General features: G+C 41.5%; 1 protein-coding gene across 3 annotated transcripts in view; it reads left to right on the top strand.

The window, feature by feature from the left end:
• DUS1L (dihydrouridine synthase 1 like) overlaps nt 1–25239 on the top strand; it is a 30832-nt gene extending 5593 nt beyond the window's left edge. For 2 of the 3 annotated variants that reach the window (XM_061615965.1, XM_061615964.1), the window contains exons 4-14: nt 586–636; nt 1827–1939; nt 2514–2596; nt 4018–4121; nt 7568–7712; nt 7919–8015; nt 8841–8929; nt 10968–11134; nt 12060–12097; nt 17623–17698; nt 24755–25239. In XM_061615965.1, coding sequence (XP_061471949.1) covers nt 586–636; nt 1827–1939; nt 2514–2596; nt 4018–4121; nt 7568–7712; nt 7919–8015; nt 8841–8929; nt 10968–11134; nt 12060–12097; nt 17623–17698; nt 24755–24903 — 1112 coding nt within the window. In that variant the 3' untranslated portion in view covers nt 24904–25239. Of the gene's footprint in view, nt 1–585; nt 637–1826; nt 1940–2513; nt 2597–4017; nt 4122–7567; nt 7713–7918; nt 8016–8840; nt 8930–10967; nt 11135–12059; nt 12098–15660; nt 15778–17622; nt 17700–24754 lie in introns of those variants that run through there. The other variant, XR_009761290.1, reaches the window with a different exon arrangement.
• The last annotated feature ends 1307 nt before the right edge of the window (nt 25240–26546 follow it).

The following is a 26546-nucleotide window of genomic DNA, read 5'->3' as shown; positions in this document are numbered from 1 at the left end:
TCACCTTCCAGGTGGACTGCCAGGTTCTAAGAACAATGGAACAGCTGATGTGCCTGCTGTTCACAGCAGCTTTGCCTATGGCTCTTCACAGACTCGCCGTGGACCACCTGAATGAAGTTCATGGACCATTCATTAGTGGTCTAGAGACCACAGTCTGGGAACCCCTGATATGATAAATTATTTTTGTTGAACAAATTATATAGAGAGTTAGTACAGAACAAGAAAGGAAAATATGCTTTTATTATTGTTCTTTACTTCACTTTTTCTTTTTTCTCTCTAATTGTATATTATAGTTTAAAAAGTTAAATACCTTTAAAAAAAAAAAAACACAACCTCCCCATACAGAAACTCTCAGGCTGTGCCAAGTTTTAACTCTTTGTAGTTCTGATTTGAAGAGTGAGATAATAGCTTGTTTATTTTCTAAATACATTTTGGAAAACATGATTAGGATGACATTTCCGTGCTTAAATAGAAACATTTCTGTGGGTCTGCATTTATAGCTTTAACCTATAGTTGTTTTGTGTGGGATACTGTACTATCAGTGTGTCTTTACCAGGTCATGATTTACTGTTTTTGTGTGTGTAGGTCACTATGGAGCATTCCTGCAGGAAGAATGGGGACTTCTTCAGAAAATGAGTAAGTCTATGACGTTTTGAGCAGGAAAAAAAGCAGAATAATTTTTTTTAAACGCATGAGATCTTTGGAGCTCTTATAGAATTTATTTAATAATGCATAACAAGGCAGTATTTTTGCTCATTGACTCAGGGTAGCACAGTCCATTGTAAGCTATTTGTAGCCTGTGACTTGTCTCTTAGCAAGTTTCCAACTGGTTGCAAATGTGCAGCTATGTCGAAGCACTACTTATCACTTGAAGTGTGAAATGCAGCCTCACATGTGTTCAATGGCTGTGAAAAGAATTGTGTTGTACGTGTCAGTGGAACTGTCATTCATTTTTCAGTAGGATTATCGGCACATTGATATTTGGAGATTGTTACACACAGGAAGAGACTCTAATGCCTAATCCAGTTCCAGGGGTTAGCAACTAGAAACAGCTCTGGATCAACTGAAATTGAGGTTGACAGGCTGGAGTGCAACTTGTTGTAGTTCAAGTTTGGTCACCTCTAATATCCTGTCTAACCGGTAGCACTATCACTAGAGTGTTGGGCTTAATGGTGGAAACTGTATTCAGATATGATAGGCAATGGATGGCCTTTGGCAGGTCACACTTTCAGCCTAATCTACTTTACAGGATTATTGTGAGTTTCCTGGAAGGACAGCATATAAATGTAGCAACTATACTGTGAATCACTCAGAGATCTACCAGTAGATCCTGTGTACCTTCTGCCCACTCCTGGTAGATAATGTAGTATGTGCAATGCACTGGGTGAAATAGCGTGCTGCATTAGAAGTTATTTTAGAGAAGGCAGCTTGCAAACTAGTATTTCCCTTCCCCTACTCCTCTGTACTCCCAAAGCCTTTCCAGAGAGTTGGGGGGCTCCCGACCAGTGTTGGGATGTGTTGCATAGCCCAGCAGCACCAGGGGAGAACTGCCCAAAATCAGGTGGAGCAGTCTTGCCCCAGCAGAGCTCCACTCTGTGCAAGATTCCTCCACCCAATTTGGAGCTGTTCTGCCCCACCCTTGCACTAGAGTTCTGTGTGGTGCCTCTGGAGAGGCTTTTTGCCTAGTACAACAGGCTGCAGTGGGGAGGAGGGAAAGAGAAATATTGGTTGTACTGGCTGCCTTCAGCTTGCGCAACCATTTGATGCAACCCATGATCTTTTGACTTCAGCCAGTTTCACAATTATTATCTTTGTCTGTTTTCCAGTTGTGTTGGCTAACGAGAAGCTCTCTGTTCCTGTCACATGCAAAATCCGTGTTTTCCCAGAAATTGGCAAAACTGTGAAATATGCGCAATTGCTGGAAGAGGCTGGTTGTCAAGTAAGGAGTCAGTTGCATTGATTGTAGAGGTCTAATATTATTCATTGAAACAAATTTGTGCAATAACTCAAGGAATTAAAAGACGAGGTCAAGGTATTTGCTGGCAAAGTTAGAAACAGATATTAGGTTTCCTGACTTAGGTTATAGTTTTTAAACAAGCTGGAGACATAATGCTTTCTCCTCTGCAAAAAAGGTAGTAACATCTGAAAAAATAGAACATTGCTGCCATTTGACTCAACTTCACCAGTAGTGTTGTTGTTCTAACTGTATATTTACAGAAAGCTATAGTTCCATATCAAAGTTTCATCCTAGATTAAAATTAATCTGAGAGAGTGCTTACAAGACAGTTCCTTGTAAGATTTATGAAGATATGTCCCTGCTGGCTGCAGATCATTTAGCTGAAATGGAAGGATTTCTCTTGAATCAGGATCCTTACCCAAAAGATAATATATACTTGAAGCAAGGAATCTTATCATGCTTCATATACTACAGCAAAGCCAATGACCAAAAGCAGTGCTTTCTTTAGATGTGTTTGTCTCACCTACCTTAAGAATTAAATACACCTCTATTCTAGCTCCTGACTGTCCATGGTCGCACAAAAGAACAAAAGGGGCCTCTTGCTGGTGTGGCTTCCTGGGAACACATACAGGCTGTGAGGTGAGGGAACTGCAGGTAGCAAGATGTGGGTGGAAGGGAGTGGAAAACAGTTTTCTTAACCTAAAGCGTTCGCCATAGGGTGAGATGCATGCATTGGAGGGGCCAGGGTATTATGTATGTTGCTTTAAAGGTGAAGTTGGCCATTTTTTAAACAGCATAAGAACATAAGAACATAAGAAGAGCCTGCTGGATCAGGCCAGTGGCCCATCTAGTCCAGCATCCTGTTCTCACAGTGCCAACCAGGTGCCTGGGGGAAGCCCGCAAGCAGGACCCGAGTGCAAGAACACTCTCCCCTCCTGAGGCTTCCGGCAACTGGTTTTCAGAAGCATGCTGCCTCTGACTAGGGTGGCACAGCACAGCCATCATGGCTAGTAGCCATTGATAGCCCTGTCCTCCATGAATTTGTCTAATCTTCTTTTAAAGCCGTCCAAGCTGGTGGCCATTACTGCATCTTGTGGGAGCAAATTCCATAGTTTAACTATGCGCTGAGTAAAGAAGTACTTCCTTTTGTCTGTCCTGAATCTTCCAACATTCAGCTTCTTTGAATGTCCACGAGTTCTAGTATTATGAGAGAGGGAGAAGAACTTTTCTCTATCCACTTTCTCAATGCCATGCATAATTTTATACACTTCTATCATGTCTCCTCTGACCCGCCTTTTCTCTAAACTAAAAAGCCCCAAATGCTGCAACCTTTCCTCATAAGGGAGTCGCTCCATCCCCTTGATCATTCTGGTTGCCCTCTTCTGAACCTTTTCCAACTCTATAATATCCTTTTTGAGATGAGGCGACCAGAACTGTACACAGTATTCCAAATGCGGCCGCACCATAGATTTATACAATGGCATTTTGATATCGGCTGTTTTATTTTCAATACCTTTCCTAATTATTGCTAGCATGGAATTTGCCTTTTTCACAGCTGCCGCACACTGGGTCGACATTTTCATCGTGCTGTCCACTACAACCCCGAGGTCTCTCTCCTGGTCGGTCACCGCCAGTTCAGACCCCATGAGCGTATATGTGAAATTAAGATTTTTTGCTCCAATATGCATAATTTTACACTTGTTTATATTGAATTGCATTTGCCATTTTTCTGCCCATTCACTCAGTTTGGAGAGGTCTTTTTGGAGCTCTTCGCAATCCCTTTTTGTTTTAACAACCCTGAACAATTTAGTGACATCAGCAAACTTGGCCACTTCACTGCTCACTCCTAATTCTAGGTCATTAATGAACAAGTTGAAAAGTACAGGTCCCAATACCGATCCTTGAGGGACTCCACTTTCTACAGCCCTCCATTGGGAGAACTGTAAAAGTTGCAGCAGTAAAAGGTGCTTAATTTCAACATGCTCTGGATTTGCTTTCTGTTTTTTTTTATTTATGCATTTGTTTGTCTATTGCTTTTGTGTTTCTGTTTGTTGTCATAGAAAGGCTGTAAACATCCCTGTGTTTGCCAATGGAAACATTCAGTACCTCAGTGATGTGGAACAATGTATTCAGAAGACAGGAGTTCAAGGTGTCATGAGTGCAGGTAGGAAGAGAAAGCTTCTCCTCCTAGATAATTGTTTTATGACTCTGTTTAGTAAATTTATGATGAAGCCCAGATGTGAGTGATCCTGAGTGACTTTGTTCCAGCTGTGGTTATGTTCTGCTGCTGTTGCTTTATTTAAAAATCCCATTTTCAGAAGATTTGTGTAAATAGCACAGGATTCATTGAGTTTACTTAGCTAGTAGAAATTTCAGAGGCTTCTGCAGAGAAACCTGTGGTTCGTTAGTATAGGGCTGACCTTGGTAGAAAATTGGGATTGTTATCTAGAAAAATAATAGTTGAATAAGTGGAGGAAGCCAATAATTCTGTACAAGACTGGGCAACCAGTCCACGACAACAAATAGATGATAAAATATTTGCTTATGCCTTGGATTATATACGTAATAAGTTGGCCAAGTATATAAGATCTGTCACTCGAGGCTCAGATGACCAGTTTTGGCTGGTAAGACAGCTTCAGCTGTTTCGGGACTAGGAGAGCCTGACCACTGTTGTCCATGTGCTGATAAACTGACAATGCAGGATGCATCCGAACATAAGATCCGGGACTTAGTTTTTGGCAGAGATGCTCAACAAGATTTTGAATATATAAAGAATTGCAAGTCTGACATTTGGTATGCCAAAATCAAATCAGACCACAAAAGGGCTACTTATTTGCGGGAGGTAACTTTTTCTGCTGTAAGGCATGCTTTCACTCAGCTCAGATTTCAGCTGATGCCCACTGAATATCTGGCTGGTAGATACACAAAAAACCCATAAAAAGATTCCCTGTGTATATGTGGATCAGGGCAAATTGAAGATATGGAGCATTATATCCCATACTGCCCTTTATATAATTCACTGAGTGCCTAGTTCATCCTTCCTTTTCAGTCTTCTTTAGAAGGCCAACCAGCTGAGCTTAAGATCAGATGTCTGCTGGCAGATACAGATAAATTTGTCACTTATAGGGTACCTTTGTTTGCATTGGCCACAACAAAGATCAGAATTACACCAGCGTTAAAAGCTAAGGGGAGCTCAGTTGAGTGTGCTCCTAATCTAAACAAATGTAGTGAACTCTTATTACTCCCATTTATAGTTTTATGGTTTTATCCATGTTTTATCGGATTGAAATTTAATGTTGTATAAATATGTTCTTTTGTATGTTTCTCCATATTGTAATTGCCATTGCCTAAAAACAATAAAAAAAAGTCTCTCACACATATGCTGGTAATCTCCAGATTGGAATACTGCAATGTGCTGTATGCGGGGCTGCCATTGAGGTTGACCCAGAAACAGCAGCTAGTGGAAAACATGGTGGTTCAACTGCTCAGTGGGGCAGAATATCACCATCATATTATGCCGCTGCTGAAAGAATTGCACTAGCTGCCAGTTAGCTACCAGGCTAAGTTCAAGTTGCTGATACTGGAGTACAAAGCCCTTTTTTTTTCAGTTTCAAACCAGGATATCTAAAAGATAATCTCATCCCTTATATACCCAACTGACTAATGCATTCTGCAGAAGAGGGCAGCCTGCAGATACCATCTTATCAGGACGTCTGTTACGCACAGTGTGGCAGCATGTGCCTTTTGGGACTCACAAATTTGTAAAAAATTACAATGAATGCACCAGGGGAGCAGGAGACCTAACCTCCTTTCTGAGATATTGTACTGCCCTCCAAATTTGTCAAAATGCAAACACAATTTGGGTTGGTGTTTCATAGTCCAATCCACTTCCTGTGTAGCTTGGAAGAATTTGGTAACATGTGTCTCTGAGCATATGGTGAGTGGAGGCAACACCTGCCATCTCCAAAGATGGAGAATTACATTTTTGGATGTTTGTTGCTGTTCTTCTTACTTTGCTTCTTTTCTGTGTTACTACTGTTTCTACAGAGAATCTAAGCTAGAAAATTATATTTCTCTCATTATTCATCCTAGAAATCTGTGTCAAATTTAATTTTATTAATTTCAAAGACTTTTTATTGGTCAATGTCACATGGTGGTAAAGACAACCATTTGTGTTTCAAACTGGAGGTTACGCTCTATTTCTATTTTGGTTGCATTAACAGTTGACTCTGAAACTGCAGTATGATGTAAAATCAGAATGGTTACAATATGTTGCTACCCAAGATATGTTTTCGGCCTGCTATGATGTTTCCAGCCTGCTATGCTTAAACTACTCCACTTAAGGAAAGGTGGGTTTTTTAGGGTTGCAAAGTGTTGCTTCACATATTCACAGAAACAGAAGCAAAAGAGAATTATTTACTATAGGAAACTTCACTAAAATTGCAAAGTAAATCAAACATATTTAAAGTGACTATCTGAACAACATCAACTGTTTTAATATTGTTGCTTCTTCCCTGCTAAAACAAGATCAGCACAGCACATGTCTTGTTTCTGTTATTTGGGCTGGTTGCAGGTGTTGCCACTACTCACCATATGCTCAGAGGCACGTTACTCAATTCTTCCAAGCTACACAGGAAGTGGATTGGACTGTGAAAGACCAACCATTTTGCAGGGCAGTCCAATATCTCAGAGAGGAGATCAGGTCTCCTGCTCCCCTGGTGCATTCACTATAGCTGCCCAATTTCCCTGCTTTTTAAAGTTGGATAGAAATATCTGTTGGCAGTAGGTACGTTCTGAAACCACAAGGTTTTTTCCCTGTTAGTCAATATATACACACATACACAATTGTTTTGTATTCTTTTTATAGGAAGCAATTCATAAATGAAACAATAATAAAAATAGTATAACTCTGGAAATTTATAGAAGACTTGCCTTCATCATGAAGACTTCATCATGAGACTTGCTCTTCCTCACTCACTTGGCTCATAGGACCTCAGTGGCAGCTGTTGCCTAGTAGGTGGAGGCCAAAGGGTTATGGAAGACCAAGAATAAGGGCAGGAAATTCTGCCTGAATAATCCTAGCATCATACAGACACTGTGTTATTTCTGTTTCTGATACTACATGTGAATATGATTGTATTGTGCAAATCTTCTGTGAGCAGCTTTGAGAGTCTCTTGAGGCTATAAAGCAAGATATAAATATTCTAAATAAATTAAAACTGAGCTGTGAAGGGAGCTGTCTTCCCTTCAAAAATGAATGACTGAGGGCAGAACTATATGTTATCTTGGCAGACCCACATTTTCAAATATGTGTTGTGCAGGTAGCACAAACAGGGAGACATTTGGAGAGAAGCATTGGCTAGTGAGAGCAAGAAATGTTTATCCTGCTTATACCCACAGATTCTCCCCTGCAAATCTCCCCCAGCTGGAAAATAGCAGGAAACAGGGTGGGGGCTTGGCAGGGAAGAACTGGCATTTGGGAAAAGGTTAATCACTCCCCTGCCTGTATAATTGTGTTATCGGACAAGCTCTTGGATTGGAAAACTTATGGGTTGTGTCGATCAAGAACAAAATGCTGAAAACTTCCTTCTGGTATTTTTTTCCTTTTAGAGGGCAATCTTCATAACCCAGCTTTGTTTGAGGGAAGAAACCCTGTAGTCTGGGAGATGGCTGAGGAATATCTGGAAATAGTACAGCAGTATCCTTGTCCATTGTCCTATGTTAGGGCTCATCTCTTCAAGCTTTGGCATCACACGTGAGTGATTTTGCTGTTTATGGCCCCTCAAATGACATTTCACAAGCGGTTGCGATGACTGAGAGCTTTTTATGACACATGGCAAAACTGGAAATCTGCCCCACTTTCAGAATATAGAATTCAGGATCTGGCTATAAATATCTTCTGCACATTTGCCTTTAGAGAGGGAATAGAATGGAATATCACGTTGTATTGGTTTCCCTCAGGTTGCAAGTTCACCAGCACCTACGTGATGAGCTGGCAAAAGTGAAGACCCTGGAGGGACTTGTGGCTGTCAACAAAGAGCTAAAGTTGCATTGCCAGGTATCTGCGAAGGTTTTACATTGTCAGGCCAACCCTCATCATTTCTGGGGAGAGAGACTCTTGAGCTCCCTCACTTGGCCAACCAGATGGCTTGACTATTTAATCACTGTACTCCCCCCTACTATCTTTCTATCTCTTTGTGAGAGGGGCAGCACTATTTTCAGGGCCAGCACTAGGCGTGACTGGGCCCTAGGGCGCCAGACTGCCTTGGGCCCTGGTTGTTATGCTCCCCAACACCCTCCCGAGGCTGGTGGTGCGGGTTTAAGTAGGTCCACCCACCCCACCTCCACATTGCTATGTCAGTGCACTAACATGCTGTGCATTCACGCCTGCCGTCACCCAAGAGGGTGGCGGGGGCATCAATCTCTTAGGGATGCCCCCACCGCCATCTTGGGTGATCGTAGGCATGTGCGTGCTGATGCAGGAATGTGGAGGAAGGTGGGATGGGCAAGTCTATTTAAGCCCACACCACCTGCATTAGGGTGGGGGGGTGTTGCCTGGGAGGATGGAGCTCCTGCTCTGCAATCGGCATCAGTGTCGGGTTGCTGGGTGTGAATCACCCCACAACCTGATGCGCATGTGGATCGTGGAGCTCCACCCTCCCAGCCTAAGGAGAGGTCCTCAGTCAGTGCCTGACATGGCTGCATGGTGGCTCCAGGCCTGACTATTTTTAGACTGAATTTGCTAAGCTAACAGGTTCATTCAATTAATTCTCTGTCATATACATTCTTTTAACTTCCATGTTTGCACTCACTATGAATTGAGGGCATCAGCTTGTGGCTTTCAGGAAAGCTGAATTTCTCATTATTTATAATTTCTTCATAGGAAGAAATAGCTAATTTGAAGGAAGAAGAGAAGCCAAAGGGAGGATTGCCTTTCTTCCATTGGATTTGTCAGCCATATGTCAGGCCAGGGTGAGTCTATATTTCAGTGTTAACCCACATAACAGCTTGTGCAATACATACAGCTTAGATTCTTCTGCCCTAAGGAGTAAACTGATTTATCTATGATCTTTGAATTATAGCTTAGCAAACCTATGAGTATCTAGAGGCCAAAGTTGCATTCCTTCACACCCTGCCTTGCAACAAGAGGAGCAATGTGAGTGGGGATAATTTCACCCCTTTTGAATACCCACCCCTCCCTATAACATCTAGTAGAGGCCTGTGCACGTATTTTACCCTTGAAACTTGCTCAGACAGGCTTTGAGAACTCCTCTCCATAACCTCCTTAGACTTCAAGTTGGGTTGCAGATTAAGCAAGTCTCTAGTGGCATGGCTGTATGAGGCCTGGGTGCTAGGCAATCATATGCTTGAGCTATGAGATAATAGATGTTGTCCTCTTTTTATTTATTAGAGGAGCACTGGATACCTTTTATAGTAGCAACACAGGAGTGGGAGGTGAAAATTATTCATTTAAACCAGGGGTGATAAACCGTTGGCCTTCTAGATGTTCTTAGACTTCAACTCCCATGAGCCTCAGCCAGTATGGCCAATAGTCAGGGATGCTGAGGGTTGTAGTCCTATTATGTTTACCGCCCTGAGAGCTACTTGCTATGGGCGGTATATAAATGCAACAAAATAAATAAAATAAATAAATAGTCCAGCAACCTCTGGAAGGCCATAGGTTTCCAACCCCAAATCTGAATTCTTGTTTTACCCTCCCTCAATAAGAGACTTGGGCTGTGGAAGGAGAGGTTCCAGTGTGTTGGAACCTCAGATGCTTGATGAGATTACTTTTCCCAAGAATAGCATTTGTATGATCTTATGTGGCTGTCTCTGAGTGCTTTGTTACGACATGTGCTCTTGGGAACCTGAGTGTGTGAACTTGCCACCCCCATGTCCCATGAAACACACCTCCTTGAGAGAAGGGGTATCTTTTGCTAGGGATATGAACAAGGGCTTTGCCCTGAAGTGTGCCTAAATGGTGCGTATATATTTTCCCACTCATAACTTTACACTAAAGAGATCAAAGGACCCTATTACTATTAAGAGTGACAGGTAGGAGAGATTACCTATCCTATGCCCGGAGTGGGCGGTTGAATACAGCAGAAGCTATGTGGAAGAGCTCTGATCCAAAACCAGGAAGAAATCTCTTGGTCTCAACGTTTTGCATCGACACCCAGAGTGTCTCCCCCAGTTCTGTCCCTGCAGTCCCTCGATGCGTTCCTTGAGAGCGTCGTACACTTGTTGGAGCTCTGATCTTCCCCTGTCCCCTTTCTTCTCCTTCACTAGATTCAAGCCTCGGTTTTAAAAGGGAACTTTTTCTCTCTGCCCCTCCTCCCAAGAAGGGGTCTGAAAGTCTGGTGATTTTGTGTATGTGTGTGTGTATCTGCATGTGTATTTCTAACTGACCCTGAAAAACTAAGGCTCCTTCTAAGGAACAATGGAGGATTCTACTGTGAGTGAGGGAAGTCTGCCAAAGAAAAAGATAACATTTATGCAGAATATTTATGCAGTAGCTTTTGGTTAATTTTGTTTCTTAACTTTGCCCTTGTTATCCTTCGCATAATACCTCTGGAATGCATGACAAATAATAATAATAATAAATTTTATTTTTAAGTCGCCTATCTGGCCACGACAACGGCCACTCTAGGCGACGTACATAAAAAGATAAAAGGATAAAAATACAACATTTAACCAGAACAACAGTCGATGAAAATCTAAAACCGCCCATCTATACAGCTAACATAAGAAGGGGTGTGGGGTGGGAATTGTAGTTTTAGCAGGCTCCATGGCCTTGCTTTATCTTAACAGCTGATCCATACTTTATTCCTCCAAGCAGTCTCAACAACTAGCTTTCTTATGAATACACATTCTTTTATAGCATAGAATTATTATTACTTTATTATTTTTAAGGTACCCATGCCATATACAGGCTTCTGTAAACATTTGGCTAGCAAAGAAACTGATTCTTGGCTTTTGTTTCCAATACTCTGGTGTTCAACCTTCACAGGCCCAAGGAAGCATGCAAGGAGAACGGCACTGTTGGCATGGAAGGAAGCACACGGGGCAAACGAGCTTTGGAGGATGAGGACGATGGGAACTCAGATTCTCTCTCAAAGAACAAACAAAAGAAGAAATTGAGAAATCCTAATAAAAGCTTTGATCCATCCCTAAAACGTAAGATGTAGGGCTGCAGTATTTAGCCAGTGGGTTAGGTTAATCTATAATAATCCCTTTGATCAACGTGCTCCTGATTCATTGGACAGCAGATTTTAAATTTTTAAAAATTCAATTGTTCTCATATAAGGATTTTTAAAACCTGCAAATTGCAAGTGCCATTTTAGAATAGGCATCGCCTTCTCATGCAGGAGGGAATGCCTCTAGGTTGATGCCTTCTGTACACATGTATATCCTTTAAAAACAAACTTATGTGCCCCCCGCCCCAGAACTATTGTTTTTACACATACTCAAAATTATGTAGATCTAACCAACAAATGCTGGACTCCTACATGCACTTATTAGGAAGGAAAGTCTAATGAACACAGTGGGATTTATTTCTAAGTAAACATGCTAAGAATGCACTGCAAAATTGATCAAGATTTCTTTATTCAGGTGACAGATCTAGTAATGTGCTAAGACTGTCTTATATGACTGGCTAACAGCACTTAGGAAGGCTGGTTGTATCAAAGTGCAGATTTCCTCATAAAATGAGCTAGTGTGAGAGTCACAATAACACTTTTTTTTTACCTGAAGTGCATTGTTAAGTTTCTTTGCAGTGAATATTGTTTAATAGTCCTTTTAAATCTGATCCCTCTCTCTCCTCTTCCTTCATTACACATTGTTCTTTTTCTGAACAAAAGAACAAATCTACTGAATCTCTCAAGAGGGTAACAGTTAATTTCAAGGTGTGTTAATTTCAAGGTGTTTTAAATTTCAACAATTCTTTTGTATTGTTGAGCTTTTACTCTGATAGTTTTTTGAAGTCAAGATGTAAAAATTGTCAATACCCAGGACAGAGAAAAATGTTCTTCCTGTTTGCACATCAGTAGCTTTTTTTAAATGCTCAGAGCCTAAATTTCTTTCTTTCTTTTCTTTCTTTCAGCCAAATACGCAAAGTGTGACCAATGTGGAAACCCAAAGGTGGGTCTGTTTGCATCTGTCTTTCTCCTTCTCATGCTTATTAATAGATTAATCATTAAATTCCTGAGGCAAATTACAAGGGTTGCTAGGTTGAAAGGCTGTTTCCTAGTTATAGTGATAAAAAAGCAGCCCAATACAGAGTTTGAAGATCTAAATAGTTTGATCTGCTTTTCCCCTTCTCTCCTGAAAGAGCATGCTTAGTTGTTTGTTTCCCAGGAGTTAATTGCTGACTTGTCTTTGTTACCATCTTAAATGTCAATGCTAGAAGCTGACTGATATCACTAATTGCTGACAGAAACAACTTTCTTTATTGAGTTATGTAGATATTCTTGCAAGGCCTGAAAGTTCAGGTAGTACTGCTGTAATTTTGTGTACGTGTCTGTTAAGACTTGCATATTTCATGCAGTGGCTTCTCAGTGATCCTGTTGAAAAGGCTAACTAGGGCTGCAATTTTATACCCACTGCCTAGGAGCAAGCCCCTTTGAATTTGTTGGGACTTACTTCTGAGTAGACATGTATGGGGTTGTGCTGTAGGACAAGCAAATGTATACTTAGTTGTATGTAAGAGAAAACACTGTATCTGTGCCTGATAGTGGCAGAGTTAGAGCCAAGCCATTCATTCAAAAGGAAACTTCTGTATGCACTATTTGATTAAAATGCTGCTCAAGTGTCTGAATATTTGGGATGCAAGATGAGAAAGAATGTATTTTTTTTAGTAAAAAGGAATATAGCTATTAGGGAGGTGATACCCTCCACATAAAAGGCCGTGTAACTCACTAACTCCTTGACTAACAACAAAGGTCCTTATTAAATACTGAGTTGGTGGAGTAGGCACTTTTTAACTGCATAAATGATCTGGAGTTAGGGGTGAGCAATGGGGTGTCCCAAGATTGCTGATGACACTAAATTGTTCAAGGTGGTAAAAACAAAAAGGAATTGCAAGGAGCTCCAAAAGGATATCTCCAAACTGTACGAATGGACATTAAAATGACAAATGCGGTTGAAAGTAAGCAAGTGTACAGTGATGTACACTGGGACAAAAAAGCTTAACTTCACATATATATTAATGGGGTCTGAGTTGGCAGTGACTGAGCATGAAAGCGATCCTGGGGTCATGGCAGATAACCAATAAAATGCTGACCCAGTTTGCAACAGCTGTGAAAAAAGTGAAAGTGGAAAAAAAGGAATTGAAAATAATAGTGCCAATATCATAATAGTACCTTTGTTTAAACCTATGGTACAACCACACCTGGAATATGATGTACAGTTCTAGTTGCTGGACCTCAAAAAGATATTGCAAAGCTGGAAAAGGTACAGAACAAGGCAACCAAAATTATTCAAAGAGCTGGACTGTATTGTAACTTTCCCATGAGGAAAGGTTACAGCATTTGAGGATTTTTAATTTAGAAAAAAGGCAGGAAAGTGAGGGAGACGATAAAACTTTTATGAAATTGTGCATGGTGTGGAGAAGGTGGATAGAGAGACGTTTGTCTTCTACTAGTAAAGGTGCAGGTGTTGTCCTAATGAGGGCTCTGAAACTTTGAGGAGAGCAGCAGGGAACCATGTGACTTCATTGCACTGGTGCAACAGAGGTTAAAAAAAAGAAGAGGAGGAGGCTGGAGGAGCCTAGAAGCCAGCACCTGAAGCTTATCTGTGCTCTAGTCACTGCCTCTCAGCCTCAAGAAAACCCTATTCATAGGGTGGCCATAAGTCGGAATCGACTTGAAGGCAGTACATTTACATCTGTGCTAAAAGTCTTCAGATTTCTTTAAGGAGAATTATGGCTGTATTTAAACTCTTCTAGTAGAAACAGAGGGGAAATTTAGTAGAGCATTAAACTACTATTCTAAGATGTTTTCTATTCATTGTTATTTTTTATTATGTAGATTTCATCCTTACATCCAGCTGGCGTTACGTGCATTTGGTTGAATAACCAATTACTACGTTAATGGTGGCATGCTGCCATTTGCAGGAAACTTTAGAGTTTTTAGTTGTGCTTCAGATTATTGTATATTGTACAGAATATACAGTTTAGACTGTCAGCTCTTCTCCAATAATCTGAAGCACAACTAAACAGGAGACATATTATGCTGTCAGGACCTACAGTGGTTGCCTTAAACTTCTTCTGTCCATCCCAAATTGTTACTTGCCCTTTTCTTCTTGTGCTGTTCTTTAACTATGTAACAATGTGTTTATAGCCACTAGATGCCATGGCTAGCTGCTGTGATTTACAGTGATGAGCTGCCATCTGCTGGACACTTGTGAGACAGGATTGTTCACTCCCAATAGTCAGGAGCAGAAATAAAGGATAATGGAATGGCATCAGTCTGCACCGTTTGCTTCCAACGTATGCTCAGAGATGAATACATTAATTTCTACCTCCTCTGATGTTCTCTTTATAATTAACTGGACATTTCTTTCTGTTGAATGCTTGGGCTTGCCTGTCATTTTTCTGTTAGGAGGCATAATTGAGTTTACCTCCTCAGTTGTTCTACCCCTGAGGAATAAATATATCGGTAGGTTTGTGAGATATCTTTTTTCAGCTTGGGAAACAAGATGTGGAGCTATGACCTGTTCTATGTATTGAGTCTAGCAGGGAGTTGGGGAAGCTGTGGATCAACAATAAAATCCATAACATACAGTTATATGGACTTGGGACTGTGGTCAAAAGAGAGGCATTTCCTAAGTTGTTCTGAGATGCTTTTCTGCAGGAAATTCATCACAAATCTAAGTGTAACAAATTGTTTGCAATGCAGTGGTGCAGACAACAGTTTTTAGCCTACACAGACCCAGGTGAGCTGGTGGCCAGATTCGGCGCTGGCCGAGGGCCCCGTGGATGGGAGGGCAGTTCTTCCAGCATCAGGTCACAGGTCACAACTGGAGGGTGGTGCCAGTTGCAGAGCAGGAGTTCTGCTGTCCCAGCTTACATCAACACACATGTGTGCACATCCGGCAGGCGCTTAAAAACACTTGGTTGCTTCACCTCGTGTGTTAGTGCACATGCCTGCCATCACCCAAGATGGCGGTGGGTCCCATGGCCATCTTAGGTGATGGCAGGCATGTATGCTAACATGTGAGGTGGTGCAGCCGGGCGTATTTAACGGTGTGTGCGTGCAGGCACTCACACACACACAGGGGGGAGATGGGGGCTGGCAGCGGACTGGTGCCTGGGTCCTCTTTTATTTATTTATTTATTAATTTTTATTATTTGATTTATATCCCGCCCTTACTCCCAGCAGGAGCCCGTGTTTTTGCCAAGCATGACTTTGAAAGGCTAGCTGCTAGGGTGAAAAAGTTCTATAAGAATTGGTTTATTTTTCTTACATGTATTTTATGGCAGTAAATAGCATTGAGTTCACTCTAATCCCCCTAATGCTAATCAAGGACCTTTTTTTTTGAGATTTTGTATAAAGTAATTGAATCCTTTAGAGGAGAATTCATAAGGCTTTACAGCTGTAGAAGCAACACAATTAAACAAAACTTAATCAAAATAATTTGTTCTATTCTGCGTGCCATAATTTGTACAGCAGAATTGATTATATGCTTTTACCCAATTTGCACAGTGTTCCAGAGGGGCAGAGAATGGGCCCATTGTCTGATCAGACTATTCTTGGAGTCACAGCTTCCTCTGACCCAGAAGTGGAATGGATACTTACTAGACTGATGCTACTCATTGGACAGTATGAAATATAAATTAAGGATCAAATTTTGGGATTTTTTAGTTTAATGAGTGCTACTTCACTGACTATTAATTGATTATAGAAAAACTGCACTTAGGGGTATAGGATAAAGCTGCATCGTCCATCGTAAGAAAACTAGAGATCATGAGCAGAACACTTGAGGCAATATCATGTATAGAATCATTTATATGGCATTTAAGACCACACAAATGATTATATACATGATATTGCCTCAAGTGTTCTGCTCATGATCTCTAGCTTTCTTACGATGGACGATGCAGCTTTAACCAATACCCCTAAGTGCACTTTTTCACAGTTGGTATAGCACAGTGGGGAAGTGAGCCTGGCTGGGACTCCAGAGTCTGAGAGTTCAGATTCCTCTCGTGTCTCCTGGGTGTAAAGGGCCAGCTAAAGATCACCCCCACAGTGAGTGGCTCAGGGGTTACGTGCCCTGCCACCTGTGCAGCTGTGGGCAAGCTGCACAGGCCCAAGGAGCCCAGTTGCCCTCATCTGGCAGTTGCAGACAAGGAAGGGGCTGGCTTGTGCAGCTGTGGCAAGCTGAGCAGGCCCTAGCCAGCTGGGGAGGACTAGCCACAGAGGGAGGCAATGGTAAAGCCCCTCTGAATACCGCTTACCATGAAAACCCTATTCATAGGGTAGCCATAAGTCAGGATTGACTTGAAGGCAGTCCATTTCCATTTTAAGACAACACTTATCAAGCTGCAGGAAGTAAAACAAAGCCAAACCGTTCCAACTGTTAAATTTATAAAACACCAAAGGCATTAGCATACGCCCATCAATTTTATTATGAATATGGATACAAAACTAGCATTTTTAAAAAAGCTATGTTTGTCAGCAGGGAACTGCTATCATGAACTTTATTATATCTCCAGTCTTTGTGTTTGGCTGTGTTAAATAAGGAAGCTTTTCACAACAGTACGTATGTGTGTTTAACTTTTGAGAATCCCAGATTGAAATCTTTTCCTGAAAACAATTCAGTGAAGGTATTGGCACTAGCAAGTGAAATCATGGAGAAGTGTACAGACTTGGTTTCCATCCTGCAGTGTTCCAAGTAATATTGCAGCTTAACAGCAACTCATGATTTTCACTGTCTCTTCATTCATGCATACTCAAGTCATACACTTCACTGTACACTTGCATATACTCGCATACTCCTCACTCTGTGTGCAGCTACATACTCCTCACCCATTCACATGTGGCTCACAGCCCTGTGCACCCCCATGCCCAGTCCCTTGCAGTGATGCATTCCTCACCTTAGTCATGCACACGCCCTGTACTTTTGCATATTCATCTACAAGGTCTTCTCTTCCTCCATGGACACTTATATTGATCCTTTCCTTGCATACAGATAAACTTATGGGCCCTTCTAACATTGGTGTATCTTCTCTGTCACCTTTTTAGAGGTCTGAAGAGGTTCCAGGAGGGGGCAGGGAAAGGAAACTACCTAGAACACATGATGTTGTGTAGTTCTCTAAAACTTATATGACCTGGCCATGCTTCTAAAGGTCTCAGCAGGCCGGGGCAGGCTTTAAGAAGTGTAAAGGGATTACTCGCAGTGTATACCACCACCACCTCCATTTTTGTCTAATCAACCCTGCTTGCCCCCTTGAATAAGACTGACATGTGCAACTTTGGGAGGATTTTTTTTTTAATGAAAGAACAGTCTATTAACGAAAGATAGTCTGAAAAGTCTTTGGGGCTTGAGATTTCTTTTATACCCCAAATCAACACTGAGGAAGTAATTTATCTACAAATCCACATGTTTATTGGCAATTTAGGACTCATTTGTAAACATTGAGCTAATCAGTTTGTCTCTGTTCCCAGGGAAACAAGTGTGTATTTAATCTGTGCCGAGGATGCTGTAAGAAAAGGGCTTTCAGAGAGACAGCAGATTGTCCAGGTAAGTATAGCCCAGTTCAATTTTGCAGAATGCTAGAGGACTTTTCAAAGAAATACAAAATCTAGATTTCAAATCCTGACTGATTTGGTTTTTATGTAAAAACAGCATACTTCCTAATGGTGTAGTGATATTCATGAATTAAAAAAAATTTGAGGAACAGGGTTTTCTTCAGGTGCTGTTTTTTTAATGTCCATAGCAGACAGCAGAATATTGATTGTTTAATTTAAGTCCATAGTCAAATTACAGTGTGCCATTGAAACATCATATTTGCTTCTTTGATAGTCAGGAATTATTACACAAATGTATGTCATGTTACTTAAACTGAATGTAGCATTTAATTACCAAATAACTTTCACAGTCCTTTTAAACACTAATTGTAGTAATCCTTCACTATATAGTCATATTTATGAATGTATACATGCAAATTCCCTGAAGCCACTGCTAAATAGTTCTGTAATCCAATTTCCCCCCAGTTGTATGCTATTCACATTTGTGCTGCTAACAGACAATTAATGCCAAAGAACCAGAAAACTTCATATAGCCTAATAAGACAATCTTTGTATGAAATACCACTGAGACATTTGTCCTTATCCAGCAAGGGGTGTACCCATAAAGAAAGTTTACTCAGGTGTATCCGTTGCTGGATTGGGAGTCTCGCACGTAACTCAGACCAGACAGTGCAATAAATATTTGACAGTGGTGATCATTTGGGCAGGGCACACCTGAATCCAGAGAATGAACTAGGGAGTAGGGGGGCTGTCGCTGCTGGTAGCACTAACAGTCTCATCAGCAGGCAGCCACAAGGAGATAAGTGTGTAGAGCAGGTCATGGAAAATCGCCTGTTTTTATTTGCGTATTTCTGGATCACTGTGTTTAATATTTCATTGAACAGAGACTACCAGTTTCTTGAAACATTGCTTCTATTGGTATGCCCACCAAATGTGATTGCTTTTATCTCTTCAGTTCGTTGTTTCCAGCAATACCACACTCCAGTTTTTAATCACTTTTAACCTGCCCAGATGTGACAACTTGAAAATCAATACAAGTTTTTTATCATTTATACCCCAGTTTAGAGATTGTACTGCAATTGCTTCAGGAGGTTCTTAGTTCTTGCTTTTAAGATGGCTGTAATTGTTCATTGTCTATTGCAATTGTAGACTCAGCTGCAGGACAATACTGAGGAAACCAACATAAAAATGTTGGAAGTTACTGTATTTTGTTCCAATAAATCCTAATCTATATCTTTTTGTTATGACACAAACAGGTAATGCTAATAATTTCAAGGCATCATAATAAATAATTATTTGGGATCACTAATCCACTTTAAGATTTTCCTTTGTTTTCCCACAAAATAAGTAATATTTTTACCAAGATCAATGTTTGTAAATCAATAGAGAATATATAACTAACTCTTGTTTCAATTTCAGTCACATTGGTCAGAGATAGGGAACCTCAGGCCCAGTTTGGCCTGAGGCTATTTTCCCCAAATCATGCCCACCTGCCCATCAGTTGACAGATAGGAAGACAGGGTTTAATCCTGCATTGGCTGTGTGCCCTGTTTGCAGCAGAAAACAGGATCATGCAGCCAAGGCATCGTGATTGAATCCCTGCTCATCAGCTGATGATGGCGGTACCTACCCCGTGGAACTCCCTTCCCTTAAATATTAGATAGGCACCATCTCTCTTATCCTTTCGGTGCCTATTGAAGACTTTCCTCTTTCAACAAACCTTTTAAGTTGAGACCTTGTCCCAGTCTGCATCTGTGTTAAAATTGCTTTTTAATATGTTCTTAAACTTTCTTTTTTAAAATGTTTTTAATCTTAGATGTTTTGATAGCTTTTTTAAAGTAACTTTTTTCAAGATGTTTTGCTTTAATGTGTTTTAAAGTTTGTTTTTATGATGTTTTAATGTTTTTAGTGCTTTTGTTTGCCTCCCTGGGCTCCTGCTGGGAGGAAGGACGGGATATAAATAAAATAATAATAATAATAAAGCCCTTTGCAAAAGCACCCTTTGAAACAGCTCCATGCTTATCCTTTAAGGTGCATGTGGCAGGGGCTGGGGGAGAGGAGAAAGGAGCAGGATCAGACAGGAGCATGTGGGCTGTCTTAAAGCCCTTTGCAAAAGCACTCTTTGAAGCAGCCACACCCTCTTCTTCTACACACTTTGGAGCAAGCAGGTGGGTGGCAGCGGCAGAGGTTTGGGATAGAAGAGGGGGCAGCTGCTTCAAAGAGCACTTTTACTCATAGATCAGGAGTTTAAAGGAGGGAGGTAGACTTGTAAAGCCATGCAAGGGATATTGACAGGTGGGCAGCCCCACCAGGCCAATCCTGATAAGGATTTGGCCCATGGAGCCAAAAAGGTTTCCCAGGTTTTACATAGGTAATATTATTTTTCATGATCCTACCAAGTCAAGAGAAGTTGAGATAATACAGATTTTTTCTCCATAATAGTCCAGTGTTTGTTTATATACACATATTTTAATGTGTATATTATTGATTGTTAATTCTGAAAAAAATTACAGTGAGAAAACACAAAGAATAACGGCACAAACAATCTGACAAAAACTCTTAACTACACAATCAGAGGTGGCAAGGGTAGAGTGAGGTAACATTTTTGGGAAAATGGCCTTCAACTTGACATGCTGACCACCTAATAGATCTGTATATGAAGTCCGAATGTTTGAGTGTCTGTTGCCACCTGTAAAAGGTTGTATTCTCGTATGCTGCAAGACTTAACAAGTCTTCATCCATTGGATGATAGGAGGGCCAGTGTGTTCTCTACCAAAAGGGCACACAGAATCCAACAACATTGCCCCTCCATCAGATTCCATGGAACTGGGATGTAACTGAACGGCACATTGGCATGTGAAAATTTTCTCAGTCCACTGTTAATCTTACAGAGTCTCTGTACTTCAATAAGATACCTAAATATTTAGTCACTTTTCCCATTGAATCACACATTCCTGAAATAGCCTCTTACAAATTCATGTTTATAAATTTTGTTAAAGTTGAGGTGGGCAGCCTATGATCTCAGCCTAATTTTATGTGGATAGGGGGAGCCCAGATGGTGTTGAGGAGAGAGCAAAAGGGCATGAGGGGGAAAGCCAGAACAATTCAATGGAAGGAGGAGGGAAGAAAACACCCTCTGCAAATGATAGGGTCATATCTCTGACAAGAGCAGTCTCTCTCTCCCAGCAGCCCACTGGACAGTGAGAAACAGGCAGGGACAGGAAAAAATAGGGGGGGTCAGAAAGAGAAATGGGCTGGCCCTACCCACTGTTGGCATGCTGTCTCTAACAGATGAAATGCATGTCGACTGAAAAAAAGGGTTTCCTATCCTTCTGTTAAAGGATTAAAATATTTGAAGCCAGGGATGACCAACCCGTAGGCCCCATGAAGGCCTTCTTTGGTACCCCCAGGATGAACCACAATTCCCCAATTCCTAGCTTTCATTTTTTTAAAAAATGAAAGTTTCTAGAATTTTTAGAACCTGAGATAACAGATAAAACATACAGACATCATACTTATTCATTAATAGGAAAAAAGCCTCATTGGCACGTTACCAAATTCTTCCAAGCTACACAGGAAGTGGCTTGGACTGTGAAAGACCAACCCAGATTGTGTTTGCATTTTGACAAATTTGTAGGGCAGTACAGTATCTCAGAGAGCAAGTCACGTCTCCTGCTCCCCTGGTGCATTCCACTATAGCTGCCCAATTTCCCTGCTTTTAAAAGTTTGGTAGAAATATCTGTTGGCTATAGGTACATTCTTAAACCGCAAGGTTTTTTTTGCCTATTAGTGAATTTCTCTGCTTTTTAATCTAGGAGGTAAGAAATGAGATCCTGTGCAAGTTTGCTGAGAATGGATTGATCATTTGAATGCTTATTGAGTACAGTGGGATTTACTTATCCCCTGCAATCATGCTTAGGATAGGTGAAACTGACCACAAGGGATGGGATGGGAAGGAGGGGGATGGGAGCAGGCAGGAGGGGAGGGGGAGGACAGGTTTGATCCTGCATGATTGCATGGGAGTAAATCCCACTGAACTCAATAAACATGTAATCATGCTTAGGATAGGTAAAACTGACCATGGGGAGGGAGGCTTGGAGTGGCAGGGGTGGGGGAAGAAGGAAGAGGGGAGGAGAGGAAGAAGGGAGGAGGAAGGGAGAGGGGAAGGATGGAACAGGCAGGTCTGATCATTTGCATGCTTATTGAGTTCAGTAGGATTTACTCCCATGCAATCATGGCTAGGATAGGTAAAATATGGGGGGGAGGGGAGAGTAGAGGGAAGGAGGGGTAGAGGGGAGCAGAAGGAGGGGGAGGGGAAAGGGGAAGGAGGGGATTGGAAGGAGGAGGAGTGAAGGAAGTGCGAAGGAGGGGGCAAAAGGGAGGTGATGGGAGAAGGAGAGGACAGGTTTGATCATTTGCATGCTTATTGAGTTCAATGGGATTTACTCCAGTGCAATCATGCTTAGGATAGGTAAACTTGACCATGGGGGAGGGGGAGGAGGGGATTAGAAGGGGAGGGGGGAGGGGGAGGGAGGGGCAAGCAGGAGGGGATAGGAGAGAGGAGGAAGGGAGGGCAGGTTTGATCATTTGCATGCTTTTGAGTTCAGTGGAATTTACTCCTGTGCAATCATGCTTAGGATAGGTGAAACTGACCTGGGGGAGGGGCAGGGAGGGGAGGAGGAGGGCAGGAATAGGTGGGGAAGGTAGGGAGGGGGAGGGGAGGAGATTGGATGGGTGGGCACTGGGCAGAGGGGAAGCCCCTTTCCTGTCCAAAAGGAAAACATTGTGAACAGTATTATTCTTTTCCAGTGTTTCCTCCACCTTTTTATTCTACAGCAGGCACATGGAGCCTCCCACCCAAATTTAAACCAAAGCTCTCATTGGCCACATCCACACCAGACCTTTGTTTCACATTAGACCAGCCTTTCCCAACCAGTGTGCCTCCAGATGTTGTTGGAACACAATTCACATCTTTCCTGACCCTTGGCAATGCTGGCTGAGGCTGATGGGAGTTGTGGTCCAACAACATCTGGAGGCACACTGGTTGGGAAAGGCTGCTTTAGACGGTCATGGCTTCTCCCAGAGAATCCTGGGAAGTGTAGTTAGTGAAGGATACTGAGAGTTGCTTCTGGTCTCCGCACTTCAAGAAGGATGCAGATAAACTGGAACGGGTTCAGAGGAGGGCAACAAAGATGATCAGGGGACTGGAAATAAAGCCCTGTGAGGAGAGACTGAAAGAACTGGGCATGTTTAGCCTGGAGAAGAGAAGACTGAGGGGAGATATAATAGCACTCTTCAAGTACATGAATGGTTGTCACATAGAGGAGGGCCAGGATCTCTTCTCGATCGTCGCAGAGTGCAGGACACTCTTCAAGTACATGAAAGGTTGTCACATAGAGGAGGGCCGGGATCTCTTCTCAATCGTCGCAGAGTGCAGGACATGGAATAATAGGCTCAAGTTGCAGAAAGCCAGATTTCGACTGGACATCAGGAAAAACTTCCTAACTGTTAGAGCCATACAACAATGGAACGAATTGCCTAGAGCAGCCTTTCCCAACCAGTGTGCCTCCAGATGTTGTTGGACCACAACTCCCATCAGCCTCAGCCAGCATTGCCAATTGTAAGGAAAGATTGGAATTGTGGTCCAACAACATCTGGAGGCACACTGGTTGGGAAAGGCTGGCCTAGAGAGGTAGTGGGCTCTCTGACACTGGAGGCATTCAAAAGGCAGCTGGACAGCCATCTGTTGGGAATGCTTTGATTTGGATTCCTGCATTGAGCAGGGGGTTGGACTTGATGGCCTTGTAGGCCCCTTCCAACTCTACTATTCTATGAGACGCCCTGTTCCCCTCACAGACCTTCAATCAGAGTGGCTAGTCTGGCCACTGAAGCACTCTCAGTGGAACAGGAGTCTCCTCTCAACACTCTTCACAAACTACATTTCCCAGGATTCTTTGGAGGAAGCCATGACTATCTAAAATGAAATAAAGGTCTGGTGTCAGTGTCATGCCCTGATTAGGCAAGCCAAGCAGCTGTGAGTCTGGCTTGTAGAACACTGACAGTTGGCTCTTACTGAGCATGCCAGACGTTATAATAGATTTCAATGCAAAAATTCTTAAATTAATTAAAAATCAGCCAGGCATTTTTTTTAACTTTTAAACTGCAGAAGATGAAGGTCAGAGTATGGGGCAAGGTCAGTAATAGGATTACAGGTACTCTGTGAACATGGCTGATTTTAAATTAATTTCAACAAATTAAGAGAACTCTGCCAGAAAAAAGTCCAAAGGGGCTCTGCTTTTTCTCTCTTTTTACACTTTGAACTCTCGATTCTCTCTGTTTTGTGTATCACCATGAAAATTTAGAGGGTTGTTAAGCAAGCATTTCTGAGTTCAGGTCTATACGTTTTGTAAGGTTTTGTTTTGAAATGAGCTTATGGGAAGCATCACAATGGCATGAGGAGTACTTTCAATTTAACATTGCAGAATGTGAAAAATCCATGCTGACTGTAGCTGTATAATCATTTTTATGAGAAATGTTCTTTCAAACACCCACATGTGTGAGAGAGGGAGAGATGCACATGTGCAGTGTTTGTGTCTCTCGGTCTGGGGGGTGTATGTATGAATGTGTCGTCTGTGTGGGTATGACAGAGATGCATGTGTCTGTGGGCCATACGTGTGTGGTGAGTGTCTGCATGTGCACAAGAGTGTGTGCATGGTGTATATTTTTCCTTGTACTGGGGAATGCTCTGTGTGTGGGGGGGGGCTATGCGGGGCAGGGAGCAGCAATGACTATACACGCTGTGATTTGACAGGCCCTTCAGCAGCCATGTTCTTATGCCTACTGATCCAAAAGAGGTTGGCAACATAACTCTTTACCATTTTTTAAAATTGTCATTTGCTGATGGCAATTATGCAGTTATCATTTGTCCACAGATATATTTTAGTTCTCTGTTTAGTACCTCATTATCTAAAATAGTGTACTCCTTTTCCTAATGCTTACACTTTAGCTGCTAATTAACCAAAGCATATTTTCCCTTTTGCTCTTTCAGGCCATGGTCTGCTTTTTAAAACCAAATATGAGAAGTCCCTTTTATGGAAAAGTGGCCAATCCAGTCTGGAGAATATTGAAGTGACAGCACAGAAAGGAGAGGTGGAGGAAACTATATTGCTCAAAGAAGCTATTGATGGTGTAGCATGAGGCTTGCAACCTCTTCCTGGACCTGCTTCCCAGCCTCTATCTCCCTGGGCCAAAGAAATCTCTGCTTCCAGAACACAGCAGTTGACTCCACAGAGCAGTTCATAAACGATAGACAAGTCATATTTAAGGAAAACTTTCTTTCTCAGGGAAATATCCTGTAATGGAAATAAATGGATGCAATGAAAGCTTTTCATGCTGTGTTTGAAAAACTTCAAAGGACTGAGCCAGCTGCTGGCCTTAAAATGCTGCATTGGAGACACCTCTAAAGATATGACCTGCCTGTTTTAAACTTTGTGTGTGGTTTTAAAATTGGCAAATAAATCTTTTCTATCAGAACAGATCTTTGGTATATAATAAATAACATAATGAGGACAAGAGTCAGGTCTAGACACAGAATTTGGTTGAGGATGACAATGACAGGACAGCCGGTGTTAAAGGGCATGTGAAACTCAGTGAGGGAGAGCTGCCTCACAGCTCCTAAACAGAAGGCATGTCTATATTCATAGAAAACCTGCCTCTTGGATAGTAACTTGCTGTACATGTACTTATTGTAAAAAAAAAATGTGGATGTCTGTGCTGATTGTCATACAAATGGTGGAGGCAAAAACTCAATAGTTCCACATTACATGTTTCACACTAATTTTTAATATGTATAAAGAACCTAAATTTGTGTAGTTATAGAATGAACCAATTAGCTGGTTTTGTGTTATGTGCAATACATAAGACCTAAATGTCCTTTTCCAAAACTCAACCCCAAACCAGTATACTCCAAACAAAGTTATGTGGTCCTTGCTTCCTAGTGAGTTTTCTAAGGATTGTAGATGTGTTAAGTCCCACTGTATTCAGAAGGGCTTACTCTCTAGTAAGTTGTTAGGATTGGTTTATATTGTGGCATAGATATATATCTAAATATGAGAAGCCATCTGCTCTGAGTAATATATGTTCTGAACAGAGAAACCAAGAAATAAAGGAAAACAACAGATAAAGTTTTGAAAGGCTCTTCAGATGTTTATTAACATTTGTTAAAGACTTTCAAAACAAGAATTATGAAAAAAATGTTTGGCTTGCTTATACCCAATCAAGCATTTTTAGGTCCTTCAATGAGAGAATTAAAGCATATGCTTTAACGTCCATTGACAGCAATGTGGCTTATATGTGCATTGTACTTTATATCTTGTTTCTAAGTGATGCATTTACCAAAAAAAAAAAAAAACTGTTGGCTATGTTCTTAGTGCAAGGTACGCTTTCTTCATATGCCCCTACTCTCCTGGCCTTGGCACTGTAAATTTGAATGCCAACAATTCCCTTACAGAGACACAGCCAACATGGTGCCCTCCAGATATTGTTGGACTATTGGCAAATGGTCATGGATATTGGCTATGCCTTCTTAAGGGCTTGTTTTCAATCAGAGTTACTAAGGTAGATGTAAACTTACTTCAGCAGTACAAGTGAGTGAGTGATGGATAGCAATAAGATTGTACAATTATGCTTTTGGAGCATTCATCCTCAAAAAGTAGGGCATCTGACGTATCTTTTGAAATACAGACATTTAAAATCTTTCTAGATTGGTAACATCTGGCTGGTTTCTGCTAAACGGGCTGAGGACTTCTTCATATATTATAGCAGAAATGTAGTTGCCACAT

Source organism: Rhineura floridana, chromosome 3 (assembly GCF_030035675.1).
Source record: "Rhineura floridana isolate rRhiFlo1 chromosome 3, rRhiFlo1.hap2, whole genome shotgun sequence".
NCBI classification, from domain to species: domain Eukaryota; kingdom Metazoa; phylum Chordata; class Lepidosauria; order Squamata; family Rhineuridae; genus Rhineura; species Rhineura floridana.
Note: the sequence above shows the minus strand (reverse complement) of the source record. Positions and strands in the feature narration are given on the sequence as shown.